General features: G+C 36.0%; 1 protein-coding gene across 1 annotated transcript in view; it reads right to left on the reverse strand.

Annotated features, from left to right (window-relative positions):
• Positions 1 to 1,568, reverse strand: part of LOC310648789 (macrophage mannose receptor 1-like) — a 59,840-nt gene extending 58,272 nt beyond the window's left edge. The window contains exons 1-2 of the mRNA XM_083376834.1: positions 1,319 to 1,568; positions 186 to 587 (exon numbers count right to left, since the gene is read on the reverse strand). Coding sequence (XP_083232960.1) covers positions 186 to 587; positions 1,319 to 1,379 — 463 coding nt within the window. The 5' untranslated portion in view covers positions 1,380 to 1,568. The remainder of the gene's footprint in view (positions 1 to 185; positions 588 to 1,318) is intronic.
• Positions 1,569 to 16,000: the final 14,432 nt, after the last annotated feature.

Here is a 16,000-nt window from a genome sequence, read left to right on the forward strand (position 1 = left end):
TAGTGCCCAAAAGTTTGGGGACCTCTGATGTAAAAGACAACAACACTACTATATTAAAGAAATACTAGGTAGTAGTATAATTTAAGGCTATATCTTGAGTATGCAATTTATTTCAATTTTCAAGTAAAGAGATTCAAAGAGGAGGAAGCAAATTCAGCAAGAAGGATTAATGTTCAGATATTTACCTTCATATTTCTGGGCACACAAGCTCTTCTTTGTTCCATAGATCTTCCAAACACTTTTTGTGATGGGGTTTTCTGATAGTATAACTCCATTGTTAGGTCCATTTGCAGGATTTAAAAACAGATCTTTGCTTTCAGTGACAAACAGCGTGTCATTTCTGCATTCCCATTTCTGTAATTCAATGGTTTCATTGCATGGGGACAGTGTAACTGGAACCATGTTTGTTTTTGAAGGCACACTCAGGCATAACTTTACTGCCATATTCAATAACTGATAATTGGATACCCACTTAAAATTTTTCCATTCATTATCCTTGTTGCAGGTGCCAAAGGTGAAGGAATGAGATTCTTGAAGTGTTAGGCAAAGGTGAAGATTTTCATTGTATATCAAAAAGGTGTCACTATCTACAAATGAATCAAATAAGAGTAATAATACAGAATAATCATATTGATGTATTATACATAAATATATCCATGAATATAGTTTAATATGTTTGGCTTCTTATTGCATTTCCCATCTATATACAATTTAAACATTGAAACAATTCTACTGTAACTCAGATGTCATCTATTTAAATGTAGTCCTTTGTATTTTTATTCTTATTATAGTATACAAACAAATGGAATTTTATTTTAAAAATGTACAAGAATAGAATAGAATAGAATAGAATAGAATAGAATAGAATAGAATAGAATAGAATAGAATAGAATAGAATAGAATAGAATTGGAAGGGTCCTTGGAGATCTTCTAGTCCACCCCCCTGCTCAGGCAGGAAATCCTATACAATTTCAGACAAATGGTTGTCCAATCTCTTCTTAAAAACTTTCAGTTGGAGCATTTACAACTTCTAGAGGCAAGTTATTCCATTGATTAATTGTTCTAACTGTCAAGAAATTGTTCTAGCTGTCAAGAAAATGACTTTATAATGTTAACTTCTAAACTATTATTTAAATGAAATCAATAATTACAAAGAATGCATTCATAGTTTACTGTTAAGAAAATAGTATAAAAACTAACTATAGAAGTGTGGCATTCTTTTTAACAGAATAAAAAGTAAATTAAACTTTGAGCATTTAAATATTTGGATTTAAATACATATATTTAAAAACAATTTAAATAATTGAATAAATATTACCTGATATTTGAATAGCTGGATGAATGAAAAATAAAAAAATTAGGAACAAAAAAGTGAGCATTTTAAACAATAAAATATTCCAGAAAACTACCCTGATGTTAGGAACCAACTGAGGTACCTTCTTTTAAGGAACATCTTTATATACGGGCAAAGTAGAAAGAAATATTTACTTCCGCCTTCAATCTTACGAAATGTGTATTGTAATAAGAAGTACTATAAATAGTATTTGGCTTCTACATAAAAGACCTATGTCCACAGAAATGTCTTCAGGAATTTATAATTAATATTAAATACTAATCATTTATATATCTGTACATGCATACAGTACATGCCCATTAAACTATTCTCTTTAAAAATAAGAAACTTTATATATGAAATGAAATACAAAATACTATTTAGTCAGTCATTGATTGGCAAAATTTGAAAATATATGACAAAAGTAAAATCAAAAGGATGATATAAAACAGGGCTTTTCAACCTTTTCACCCATTGTACCACTTTTAGGATATGGCAACATACGAGTACCACCAGTCACCTAGCAAGGTGTCAAAAACTTGATGACCACAAAAAAATAGGAAAAAAAGTGATGAAGTACAGGTAGTCATCAACTTACAACAGTTCACTTAGTGACTGTTCGAAGTTACAATGGCACTGAAAAAAGTGCCCCCCAAGCCACAGCCGAGCAAGACACCTGCCTGCCCGCCTGGCAGTGCTCTTTCTCCTGTCCGAAGTTTTCATTGTTGTCAGCATTTCTGTTGAGGATTGGCAGCGGGGGTGGGGTAGGGTGTGCTTGTTTTTTATCCCCCCCCTCCATCTGCTGGGTGGTTGCAGCAGGTTTTGGTCACTTCACATGACCCTGGGACACTGTGACCATCATAAATATGAATCAGGTGCCAAGCATCTGAATGTAAATCACAAGACCCTGGAATTGCTGCAACATTCCAGCTGTTCGGCACTTCTTCTGGGCTCAGAAGTGCCAGGATCAGTGCCGAGCTCTAGCTGGAGCCTGGTGCTGATCCTGGCGCTTCTGCTGAGCCCTGACAGCCCTGCAGCTCCAGCCATCTCTCTCAAAGGCTTGTGCGGTGCTGCCACCAGTTCAGCTCATTCCCCTCCCCCGCTACCACTTTTCTAGGATGGTCATGTACCACCTGCCAGGTGCCAATGTACCATAGGTGGTACCCGCACCACTGGTTGAAAAGCCCTGATATAAAATACTAGGATAACAAGGATTTTATTATAAAAAATATAAAAATATAAAACACTACCATGATGATATTAATTACATAAATCTAAAAATACTACAATCTATCAAGTAAAAATACATATGACCTAAAACAAAATAACTTACATGTAATAAATATGAAGTATTGATTTTATTCATACTATTATCCATAAATATATGACACATTCAGAAAGATGTCATAAATCCTTACTTTTTGTGATAATTCTTTTCTTTATTATGCCACATTTGCTTTTACCTCATTCAGCCACCAACTTTCTATAATTCAAATTCAATTTCATTTCTCATCTTCATACAATTCTTTGTGATATACCAGAGGAACACTTTTTTACTCCTTTCCAAATCTCATTCATTCAATATTACATGCTGTTCCTTTTTCAAAACAGCTTATCAATTAATATCATAAATATTCAAGTATTAACAAAAGATTAAAAATGGAACAATTAATGGGAAATAAAATACAATCAGCCTAATAAGTCACTCCTTGCAAGCTCTTCATTTCCTGAAGAGTGATATATTACCTATTTGGTCAGATATAAGCAACAGTATTTTGGCTCGAAATACAGTTTCTGGCTTAAAGAACTTAGGTCACATAGAAAAATTTGGAGATGCTGCTCAAAATGTGCCCAAACCCACCATTGCTGTTGTTACTATTAACATTAAATGAGTCACAAGTTATAGTGATATAAATAATTTTACTGACAATTAAGGCTAAAAATTCAGTCTGCTTGTTCCTTTTTTTTTTACTAAAACGCATTAAATGATAGTCATCCATGGATAGTAATATCTACTGTCTTGGATTTCTATTCCTTCTACTGACTCAATAGAAGGAGAAGGTACCAGTGTCTCCATTGGGCGGTTGAGCTCCTTTGAACTATCCTCCTCCTCATATAAACTGCTTTGATCATCCCTCCATCCTAGGACATCTCTTGGGGAAGAAGATTTGAAGGGGCTTCAAAAACATTGCCTTCAACTTTATTCTTCCTTCTTCTTTCCAGGGTTAGCAACATGTAATTTGGTAAGCTTTTTTGTCCTATTGGTTAGTCTTTATATGACATAAAAAATTCTATAATTGTAGTTTGTGGGGTACTTTGAGATCTAAGACCTGCTTCAGGACGTCTCTCTTTTTTCCTTGAGTAAGTGGGGTTTCAAATATGTCACAATCACTTTTTAGCTGAAAGCCACTGGGTTGGCCATTTCATTCTGAACTAGCATCTTATGTGTCTGCAGACTTAGCCCCTGCTGCATACATAAGGGCATACACTACTCAACTTTTCACAAAAAGTATTTTGTAGCCATTTTCAACATTATGGGTGGACTAGATTACAAGCAGAAAGCATAACGTGCCTCCTTCGTTGTTCAAAGTTCAGTGATGTTATCTGTCAAAGCAGATGTCAAAGTGCTATAAAACACAGAAAGACAAACATATATACTTTATTACAGTATTAAATAGTAAGATGGACTTAAATCTTTATGTGCTTTATATTTTTAAATAATATGTTGATTTAATGACATAAGTTTAGAGAGCTCAGGAAGATATCCAAAGTGGTCTTGGTCTGCCTACAAGACATTCCCATAAATATAGGACAACCATGCCGTAAGGTGAAGGTCACCAATTCTAGTGCTTGAGATTCTCAATACTGAAAAAAGGGGGTTGTTTGTAATAACTTACTCCTGCTATTCATTTAAGCATTCTGGGTCTGTAGTAGAATGGTAATCTCAGGTGTTGTTGTTTGTTTGTTTTTTTGCATAAATATAAAGAAAAGCCATTGGACTGAAAAATTGCTATTTATTTATTTTATTTTATTTGTATACCGCCCTTCTCCCAAAGGACTCGGGGCGGTGAACAGGGCCATAAATACTAAAATAACCAAAATACAAAATTAAAAACAAATTAAACCCTAGTGCCCAAATGTAAAAATAAATTATATTAAAACAATAATTAAAACCCAAACCCATCAGACCACGCCGGATTGTTCAAACAAATAGGTTTTTAGATCACGTCGGAAGGAGCGAAGGTCGGGAGCCATCCGGAGCTCAACCGGTAAACGGTTCCAAAGGTCAGGCGCACCCACAGAGAATGCCCTTCCCCTGGGAGCCACCAGACGGCATTCTCCGACCGGTGGCACCCTAAGGAGGCCCTCTCTGTGGGAACACACTGGACGGAGGGAAGTTGATGCTATGATAGACAGTTAGTGGTTATAGAGAGAGATCCTATCTCTGAATGACCAAGCAGATCTTCTAAGATCCAACAGAAAATATATTATCCTTGGAATACAGAGTTAACTGGATATATGCTCTGTTCCAGATAGGAAACCAAAAATAGACAGAATCACAGCAATGGCCTGATACTATCCACACACACACCCCAAAAAATTGCACTAATTGCTAGGAAAATGATTCATTTCTAAGTGCTGGGATGCTGGATCACAGAGCTGAAAGAAAGAATGCTGATCTTCATTACCTTTCATTCCCTTGGCAATTAAGTGGATATTTTACTGTCATTGCTTTATTCTAGTTTTTTCATAGGTGTTGTTCTTTGCCCTAAAATTTCTTTAATGAAAGTTAGCATGAAGTGGTACATTTGTTTTACACTGAAAATTTGGACTTTGAACTATAACTACCCTTGGATGGGTCTGTAAGAGCTTCTGCTTATCTATTTGCTTATGACACAAATATGGGAAAGGTAGAACACCAGTGTGCAACCAACAAGGAGAAAAGTCAGATACATAAATTTATAACTGTATTAGAGGCCTACTGTATACCCAGCAAGTAGTCCAATTGATTGAAAAGTGACTTCTTTGCTGACTAAAGGCCAAAATAAATTAATCTATCTGAAATATGACCACTTTAGGACCCATCTATGTAATCTTGAGCAGCAGCTGATCTTGAGGAGGGTTCCACAAGCACTTAGGTCTCATCCAATGAAGGGAGAACCAGACACAAGCTAACTAGTTCTGGTGTTGAATTGCCTTATGTTCTATGCATCTGAAGGAGAAATAAGCCGTGTAGGTTGTCTGTGGAATGTAAAATTCTAATATGTATAAGGTCAGGGTACCAGGCAACAGTGATTTTATTGCAGATAGTGAAACAGGGATATTTCCAGGCTGTCCTACAATAGGATGAGAGCATTAAAGACTGAATGTCTCTTGTTCTATTTTATCTAGAATATAATCTCAAATCTGAGATGCCAGATTTTAAAGATGAGTTCTTTGCAGTAGTTTGGAACAAAGTGAATGGACACATTCTTTCATAATGTGGAAGGCAGACCTGGAGTGAAATAAAGGAAGGGTTAGGGTTAGGGTTAGGGTTAGGGTTAGGGTTAGGGTTAGGGTTAGGGCTAGGGCTAGGGCTAGGGCTAGGGCTAGGGTTAGGGAAGTTACATATTACACTAAACATTTAGACAGAATATTTATTTCTGTGACCTCCAGGTGCTGCTACCACTCTCAACAACACCAATCAAAATGATCAGTGTTGATGTTGGTAGGAATGGATGCCTAGCAACCCCCAGAGGAACTCGGGTTCCCCATCCTGCTTGGAGAAAATTCCTGAAAGCAGGAGCACTAGGATAATGGCACAGATACTTTGGTGAAGTGGTAGATTCTCAGTTGATGGAGTAGTGGGACGAGGGGGGGCAACATTTGGCTATGGCATAGTTTTGCAGAAATTGGTGCTTCTGAAGGAATGCCTGTTTCCTGCCTTGAGAATCTGAACCACAAACCAAAGATGGGCAAAGATAGAAAGAGAGAAGTGAAAGTGGCATCGAAAAGCTTCCTGGAAAAAATGGGAGCAGTTATTTAATATGGCATGAATGATAATTTTTTTTCAATGAGTGTTGTAACAGATCAAATTATCATTTGACCTATGCTGAACCCTGTCAAGACTGAGTGGTTCTGAATTTGGGTGCCTTTTATTTCTAGGAACTATGCCATCTTTGGTGCTGGGTGGGATTGCACATCTCCAGACAGACCCAGTGCCTTAACTGTGGATCCTCCCAGATTCACAATTCTTGCTTGAGGAGCAGATGGTATTTGTGACTAGAATGTTCTTTGCACCATTTGAAGTTGTGTGCCAGTTGCACACATTCCTGAATAGAAGGTTCTGCTTACAATCACTCATGCCCTAGTAGTTACTCTAGACTGGACTATTATAAGGCATTCTACATGAAGTTGTCCTTGACCTACATTCAGAAGCTCCAGCTGATGCAGAATGCAGTGGCACAGACAGTAATGTGTATTCCTAAGACAGACATATCATATGCATACTACATACTACAGTTTCCTTCCAGGTCCAATTAAAGTTGCTGGTTTTAACCTGTAAAACCCTTCATGGCATGGGACCAGGTTACATGAGGGGCAGCCTCTCCTCAATTATATGACCGTGGTCCATTAGATTAGGCAGGGAGGGCATGCTGTGAATACAATCTGCCAGGGACCTACATTTTGTTGATCCCGGGAAGCAGGGCTGTTCTGCTATGGTGCCCACCTTATGGAACATTCTCTCCCCCTCCCTGACATTATGTTAGTTCCATCTCTTTTTATGTTCTGGAAGTCCTTCAAAACTTGGAAGTGCCACCAGGCCTGGGGAAATGGAGACTTGTTCAGATTGCTCTACCACTGAGCATCATTCTCTATATGTATTGTTTTTAACTGATTATTTTACATTACCCAGCACATACCTAACACATTTCTTCTCCTACAACAGTAGGAGACAGTGTCTGTATGTTTCCTAGATATATTTTGGAGGGACTAAGCCTTTTTAATGGAATATGAGTCAATAAAATTTCTTTGAACTATGGAAATTCATAATAGTGTTTCATATCAGTTATCTCTGTGGATTTGTTAATTTTATCATCCCCATTATATGACAGAGCCCAATAATTCCTGGTTAGTTATGTTTTGTTATCTACATTTCAGATGTAGATAACAGCCTGCATGATCCTTGTATGCTTCCAAATTGGCTAGTTTTGGAATATGTATGTTACGAATTCCATAAGAAATGGAATAGAATTAACAGCTTGTATTATATTATCTTATGATATCATATCATATATCATATCATATTAGCCTTACAGCTTATAGGGTCCCCCATGGAGCAATCTCTGGATAGTTTCATCTTCATAAATTCAGATGAAAAGCAAACAATTAAGCACAGCAAAATAAATAATAGCATAGAAAGAAATCAATAGAAAGAAAAGAAAATGTTTTTTAAAAATAAAAATAAACTGGGAATATTGCAATAAGTAGGCCAAATTAAAACCCTTTTGCTTATTTGCAGAGCAGTCATAACCTTCCAGCCCTTATGGTCATATGGAATATCATTTTAATGAATTTTCCAGATGTAATTGTCTATGAGAATGACCTTGGGAGACAAGAGGAAGAGCTTGTCTCAGGACCACCAAAATTATGAAAAAGAAAATGAGTAGTTTTAAGTATTCCAAAATGTTTGGCTGACTGGCTAACATGATAGTTGTAAAATTGCTTTCCTTCAAAGGAGGAGGAATTGCCAGCCAGCCATTGTGGCAGCATTCTACCTATTTGTAGGAAAAGGTGAAGGGAGCAACAAAGGAGTTTTTTTGAAGGTTAGGACCTGCACATAAATGTCCTTCCTTTGCTGAGCTCAGATTCATTCAAGTAAGAATGAATCACAAGAACTGGAAAGAATATATTTGGAACATGATTGGGCTTTAAATTAAATTGAGGCAGGAGGCTCACCAATTTTCATGACCTTTAGGACCTAATTTCCAGCACAAACCACTAGACAATCAATCAGGTAAGGAGATAGGAATAAAGAGAAAGAAGAAAAACTCCAGTGCAAAGTACAAGATGTAGGAAACATATCAGGGCCAGCTACAAAGAATTTAAATGCCTACACACTAATGCTCAAAATTTAGGGAACAAACAGGGTGAACTTGAAATACTAGTACATGAGGGCAAATATAATATAGTGGCCATCACAGAAATTTGGCAAGATGAAACTCATGACTGGAATGATAGAAGGATATTAACTTTTCAAAAGAAACAGATCTAACAAAAGAGGAGGTGGAGTTGCATTATAGAGATCACTCCCTCTCTACAAAGATGCACACAACAAAGGATGGTGTTGCAGGAACTTTAGGGGAGTGTGATCATGCCATATTAGAATTCAACATGAAACAGACAGAAGCAACAGAACATAATCAAACCAACATGTTGGGCTTTAAAAAAAGCTGATTTTAACAAACTCAGAGACAGCTTGTAACTGTTCTTCATATGTTTTGATTACCTTATCACAAAATGCAAAATATTTCTAATTTACAATTCTCTCTATAGTCTTCATTCTGTCAAGAAACTGCTAAGCCCTTTCTTTAGTTCCTTCCTTTCTTGTTTTTCTTTTTTTAGTGGTATTGAACTGAACTGGGCTTTTATAATTGTACCATTCTGAGTTTCCCAAAGTTTTTGAGTTGATTTCTCCTTTAAGATGGTATCCTTCTTTAATGATCAAAACTTCATTATTAAAAATATAATAGTTTTACTGATTTTGTAGCAGCCACCAAAAAGGAATGTGTAGGACAGGAGGTTACCTAAAAACTATGGAAAGGATTTGAAAAAACAAAGCGCCTTAGGCAAAATAAGCTCCATAAAGGGATAGGTAGAATCAAGATAATGCAAGATCTGTTGAAAAATAAATGAGTCCCACTTAAAGGTTAGCAAGATAAATCAGCGGTAGAAGCAATGCTGCCAAATTAGGGATCAACTTAAAATAAAGATTGACATAGTCTAAGAAAAACCATTTATCTTTCAGAATGCTGTGAAGTACTCCCAAGACAAAGTTGACTGTACTTTAGTTGAATCCATCTGAATTTTTTCAGAAGGCACTTGACGAAGTGCTCTAATGCAGAAAACCAAATACACATTTCTCAACCTCAAGAACTTTAAGATGTGTGCATTTTAAGATCCAGAATTCCCCAGATGGCATTGAAGAATTCCTCAAGTTTAACTTATATGAAAAACCAGTTCCTCAAAATAAATTGCTTTTAAATAAATTATCAAGAACTACTGATAATAAAGGGATGCGGTGGCTCAGTGGGTTAGAATGCTGAGCTTGTCAATCAGAAGGTTGGCAGTTTGGTGGGTCAAATCCCGAGTGCCGTGTAGCAGAGTGAGCGCCTGTTACTCATCCCAGCTTCTGCCAACCTAGCAATTCGAAAGCACATAAAAATGCAAGTAGAAAAATAGGGACCACTACAGTGGGAAGGTAACAGCATTCCGTGCACCTTTGGCGTCTAGTCATGCCGGCCACATGACCATGGAGATGTCCTTGGACAAGCGCTGGCTCTTCGGCTTTGAAACGGAGATGAGCACCGGCCCCTAGAGTCAGAAACGACTAGCATGCATGTGCGGGGGAACCTTTACCTTACTGTACTCCAGAAATTATGAAAACTATGAATAAATAATTTCAGACATAAATATTTTCCAAGCACAGCAGTATTGCTCTGTGATGAAATTTCCTATGGCAAGAATCAGAAATAGTTAAATATAAGTACTCCTCTTTCAAGAGAATCAGATTGTAGGCCATTTCCCATTGAGACTAGCTTGGTAAAGACAGAAGAACTCTTTAGCAATCATTCTCAGAATTCAGAAATGAGTAGAAAGGGAAGTGATTATAAAGGCTATGTACTGTAGAGAGTAAGCATCATAGATTATATTTTAAATAGGGAACTATTTTCTTTTGACAAAAATAAATTACTAGTAAGTGAGGAGGAAGAACAGAATATTCTTCCGTATGTTTTCATTCATACATTTGACATTGCATAATGACACTTCACAAGCATTGGGATTCAAACTGTAAGACTGATCATGCAAGTGGAAGATTGTCAGCAGGAAGAATCTGTACTTCCCCTTTCCAAATTCATCTGCGTCATCTAAGCTCATCTTGTCATCTACAACATAGATACAAGTAATACTGAACTTATAAACATTCATTTAGTGACTTTGAAGTTATAACAATACTGAAAAAAATTATTTACACTTACAACAATTGCAGCATCCCATGGTCATGTGATTAAAATTCTAACACTTGGCAATTGACATGTATTTATGATGGTTGCACTGCCTGGGGTCACATGATCACCATTTTTAACCTTCCCAGCCAGCTTCTGATTAGCAAAGTCAATGATGAAGTTAGATTTGCTTATTAGTCAAATTATTCACTTAACAATTGCATTATACACTTAACAACTGTGGAAAGAAAGGTTGTCAAATGGGGCAAAACTCATGTAACAATTGTCTTGCTTAGCAATTCATTTGTGGTTGTACATTGAGGACTACCTACCTTCTGTGCAATAATACAACTTTTATTGACTAGTCCAGCTGCATAAGTTCAACTTCTGAATTCTCCTATGTGCCGGGAGAAGAAGCAGAAGGAAGTTCAAAGCAAGTACTGGAGTATTCCCTTCCCACCTGTATTTTCCTGCAGTACTTTGAATAATTCATTAATACTCAGACTTGGATTTGAGTGCCTTGACATATTAATTCATCTGGTATTTCAAGTAGGCCATCTCTGAATGTTGAGTTAAACCTCTCTCATTCCAACCCACATCCTGATCTAGTAGGTAAAATTATGTGAAATATTCCCACATCAAATGCTTAACCTGTGATATATGTCACAGTTGAGACTCACTTGCTTGACAAATCCTCAAAATAGTGTGTCATAACATTCCTATAGACTGACTTCATGAAGGTATGCCCATTACCTTCTTTCATTAGACTATTTACTGATTCCTAATGGGAAAGTTGCCTGGTCTCAGGGAGATGTAATATTATAAAACAAAGACAATATATTTATTTGGTTTTTCATCATACTTCTCTGCCAAGACAATGAGAAAACTGTTCTGGATGACTCTGGCAGCAGCTATAGGATCAATGTGAACTATGTTTGGAGAGGAATTATGTTTGTTTCTCTGCCACTAGTTGTCTAGTGTTTTAATAATCAGTAAACAGCAGACAATTGATTCTAATTCTAGAGCAACCATTGGTTCCTCAATTAATAATTAGAGGGTCCATAGCCATCCTTCTAATTCTTAATTATCTGCAGAAGATGGGTGTCTTCTCATAGCAATGGCAGTAGGTAAGGGCAAAGAAGCTGTTTGTAAATGACAGTATTTGCTTTCATATAGTTTAATGGGCAAATGACAAAGTCTTTCAGACATTCAATAATAAAAATCTTTATGGCAAATTAAAATGAAATATGAAACAGTTGATCATCCTCTGTGTAAAAAAGCAATGTTCTCTTCATAGTTTTAAATGTCATTGTTCAGTGCTTCATAGCTTTGAACAAGCAGTTGTTAGCTGTTGATTTTCCTGACATCTCTGCCCAGAGGATTGCTGGATTTTTCCTGAACTCTTAGACTGAAGGTAATGCTGGTTGACAAATTCTACAAGTTTAAGTTCCCACATTTGGAGCATGTTGGAATATGCTGGAAAGAGCTATGTTACACGAGCCTAAGCTTTAAGAGAATACTGGGAGCAACAGATTACATGAAAAGAAGTCATGGAGGAGAAGACTTGGGATGGTCCGAGATAGGATACCAAAGACCTTAAAGTGTCTTTATATCTCTAACAACAAGTAAACTTCTTTCTAATTGCTTGGAGTAGGGCAATAATTTTCAGCCAGTTTTCTTTTTCTTATTTCAGTCAATCTTCTTATTTCTTAGATCTGTATATATAATCCGTATTTCCCCTTTCTCTGGTTTCATTCTTGAGACTTTGATAATAAAGCACTGATTCAGCACTAGAAAATGCTAGAACACGTTGTTCTACCTAAAGGAACTGTTGGATATCTATGAAGCAAGAACTTTCATGTTATTATGAGATATTTCTATTAGTTTGAAATCTAATGTATGGAATATAACACTTATTACTAGACTTTATAAGACACTAGAAAACCAAGCCTGGAAAAACTGTATAGTTGCTATGGTCTATAAAAAGCAGATTCACTCATGATTAGCTTTATCCCCAATGATAACAGGAACACTTTCATTAAAGTCTCCTTGTCAACATTACCGTATAGCAGCGATTTGCCATTATCATCTTTCAGATTGCTTTTTTCAATTATCAGACCAACTTGCAACCAGGGGTCTCTTGGTCATCTTTCATCCAGGCATTAATTAGGTGTAACTCTACTTAGCTTTTTTCAAGAACAGCCAATATGAATTAGATGACCTGTTGCAACTTTGAAGGAATTGCAAAACAGAAACAAAGAATGATTTTGCACTTTTATTGTATTTTCATGTTTTGATGGATTGTATTTTGGTTTCCTATGTGTACCACTAGAAAATAGCTTTAGGTTGAATTTGACTGCATATTATATGTATGAAATGTAACATGAATAAAGTATGAATTAGAAGGCCAATCTATTATTGTGTTTAAAAATTTATGAAGATTGAAGAGCTATCTAGTACAACATTCTGTTTCCACCATGTACTTGGGAAGACCATAAACTTAACACAGGAGAAATAATGCTACTTCCTGCATGTCTGCTAGGGCTGTATAGGTTCTGATTCTGCATGATTAGGTTCTTCTTTTCAATAGCCTTACACAGTTTTATTCTGCATAAATTTATCTAATCAATGGTACTGCATCATGCCAATACATATTCTTTAATCTGTCCTGTGACTCCATCATTCAGTATCATTCAGATACCTTTATCCTAGTTACATGAAGAAGAGATAAAAACCTTATCCTTATTTATTTTCTTCTCATCATATAAAATTATAAAATTTCTTATATTTTTATCAATTGTCTCTTACTTAAACCTTCCCCTCCAATATTTTTAATTTTCTGTCTTGGCTTCCATTGCATCTGAGATAGCATGCTTGTTCATTCAACAAGTTTTCCAGAACCACATTTTTCAATCACCTGATTACTGATTAGAAGCTCAAAATTCACAATACGTTTTTGAAGAATCCTATTTCAAACACAATATGAAGCCCTATCCATCATCTCTCCATCATCTACAGTTGGATAGACAAACTGAGGAACAAATTGCATCTTAGAACATCACTTCTACTGCTTTTACTAAATACCATCTCAGTCATTGGCCAGATCTTTTATACATAAATAATTTCATGCCTCTATCCATTTGTTGCTATTTCATGCAATCTATGGCTACTGAGTTTGGGTTTTCCTGAAGACTTATCAGGTTTTATTGGATACAGAAATGTCCTGATTCACCCAGAACCTTCAGACAAGATCAAGTACACCACTCCACATCAAGTCCTCATGCAAGCATTCTGCTAACCATCATCACTAGAAAGCCTCCCCCATACCTTAGAATCATGGTTGGAATTCACTTTTGACTATCCCATTTCCCCCTCTCAAGCCAGCAATCTCAGGGCTAGGGTTACTCTTTGTACATATGCTTAAAATAAATGCACATCCTATTCTTGTTTCCAGGTCAAATTTTGGATAGTAAGCAGCTCCTTGAAAAGTGTAAATGCACAATGAAACAATAGTAATAATGACCAATTGAAATATTAAATGCATACCAGGTTTGGTTTATTTTAGCAATACAAAAGAATATTGCTTACATATATTGCTTGTCAGGTTCCCTAGTGTATTTCCCATTATTAATCTCTTTGTTGTTCTTTTGACAGAAATTGAGAACATTAGCTTGCAGTCATATTTATTTTCTCAGAATGCTGACATAAGCCCAGAGACAGCTTTGTAAAGATAATAATACACTAGGCTAGTACTTTGAAAATGTCCTGTGTTCCATTAAAAAAAGCAACTTAATAGGGTAAGGTAATGTATTAATGTTGGATGGGACAGAAAGATTAGAATAGAATAGAATAGAATAGAATAGAATAGAATAGAATAGAATAGAATAGAATAGAATAGAATAGAATAGAATAGAATAGAATAGAATGGAATGGAATGGAATGGAATGGAATGGAATGGAATGGAATGGAATGGAATGGAATGGAATGGAATGGAACGGAAGAGTTGGAAGGGGGTCATCTAGTCCAACTCCCATCCAGAAGACTCTACACCATTTCTTGCAGATGGCAGTCCAGTCTCTTCTTGAAAGCTTCCAGTGATGAAGCTCCCACAGCTTCTGAAGACAATCTGCTCCATTGGTTGATTGTTCTCACTCTCAGAAAATTTCTTCTTATTTCTAGGTTGAATCTCTCCTTGATAAGTTTCCATCTGTTATTCATCTGGCCTTCAGGTCTTTGGAACATAGGTTGCCCCCCTCATCTCTGTGAGACACCCCCCCCTCAAATATTGGAACAGTGTTATCATGTCCTTTTCTTCACTAGACTAGCCATGCCCAATTCCTGTAACTGTTCTTCATATGTTTTAGTCTCCAGTCCCCTAATCATTTTTGTTGCCCTTCTCTGCACTTTTTCTAAAGTCTCAACATCTTTTTTATCAAGTTCTTATTTTGAAAATAAAAACTTATTTAATCATCCCATTGATTCCTTGCATCAAATGATTCTTCAGATAAATGGACGTTTGGAAATAGATTATTAAAAATGTAAAATAGGTCATATTTAGCAACAACAATCACATCATAATATGCATGCTGAGATTGAGAATTGTTTGGATGTTTTTAATTTTGGAGATGAATTTTATAATAAACTATTTTTCAATTCACAAAATCAGCATTCAACTTGGAGTATACATATTTGTTGCTGAATATTGTAAGGAAATGCAGAGATGATCTAAGAAACCCATGCATACTTTTGTTCATTTATATTTGAGAAAGTGAATCCATTAAACTCTGCTATATTTTACATTGAACATCATTTACAGTTTGAAAACAATGCAATTTCATATGGTCCCTCATTAGATATACAGCACAAAAAATATTTTCTGCGTTATTCTAAGCATCAATGAACAGTTTCAAATACACTTTTGATCCAAATGGGGAAGAAGAACTTCAGGCTTATTTGAAACAGTCAGTTATTTCATCATATGAATTTTAAAATTATATAAAATTATAAAAAGTGGATGTATAATTCATGGAAATAATTACAGGAATTAAAATAAAATGGCCATATTGAGGGGTAAGAGAAGTTCAGTTCTCCTTCCCCTTTCTTTTTGATATTTTCTCTTTCTCCCCATAATCCTCATGTAGGAAGCAGCAGACCATGTTTGACAGAGTTCTGAACAAAGGATTGGAAAATAGGATGAGAGCTTAATGCATAACATTAACATAAATGCTATGGACATTTGTTATTTATCTGTCTACTGGCCTTGCTTCCAAAGATTTATTTAAGCCAAGGGACATATATTGACTTGTATGTTTCCCCACTTTTCCTCTGGCAATGTTTACGTGGAAATATCATGGACTAAATCTAAAGAAGAAGCAGCAACACAACATATCTGAGATGGCATCTGCATAAACCCCCAAATGAAAAAGACTTTTTAATGACCTAAATCACTCAGCTTTTTGGC

This window comes from Vipera ursinii, assembly GCF_947247035.1.
Source record: "Vipera ursinii genome assembly, chromosome: Z".
Lineage (NCBI taxonomy): Eukaryota > Metazoa > Chordata > Lepidosauria > Squamata > Viperidae > Vipera > Vipera ursinii.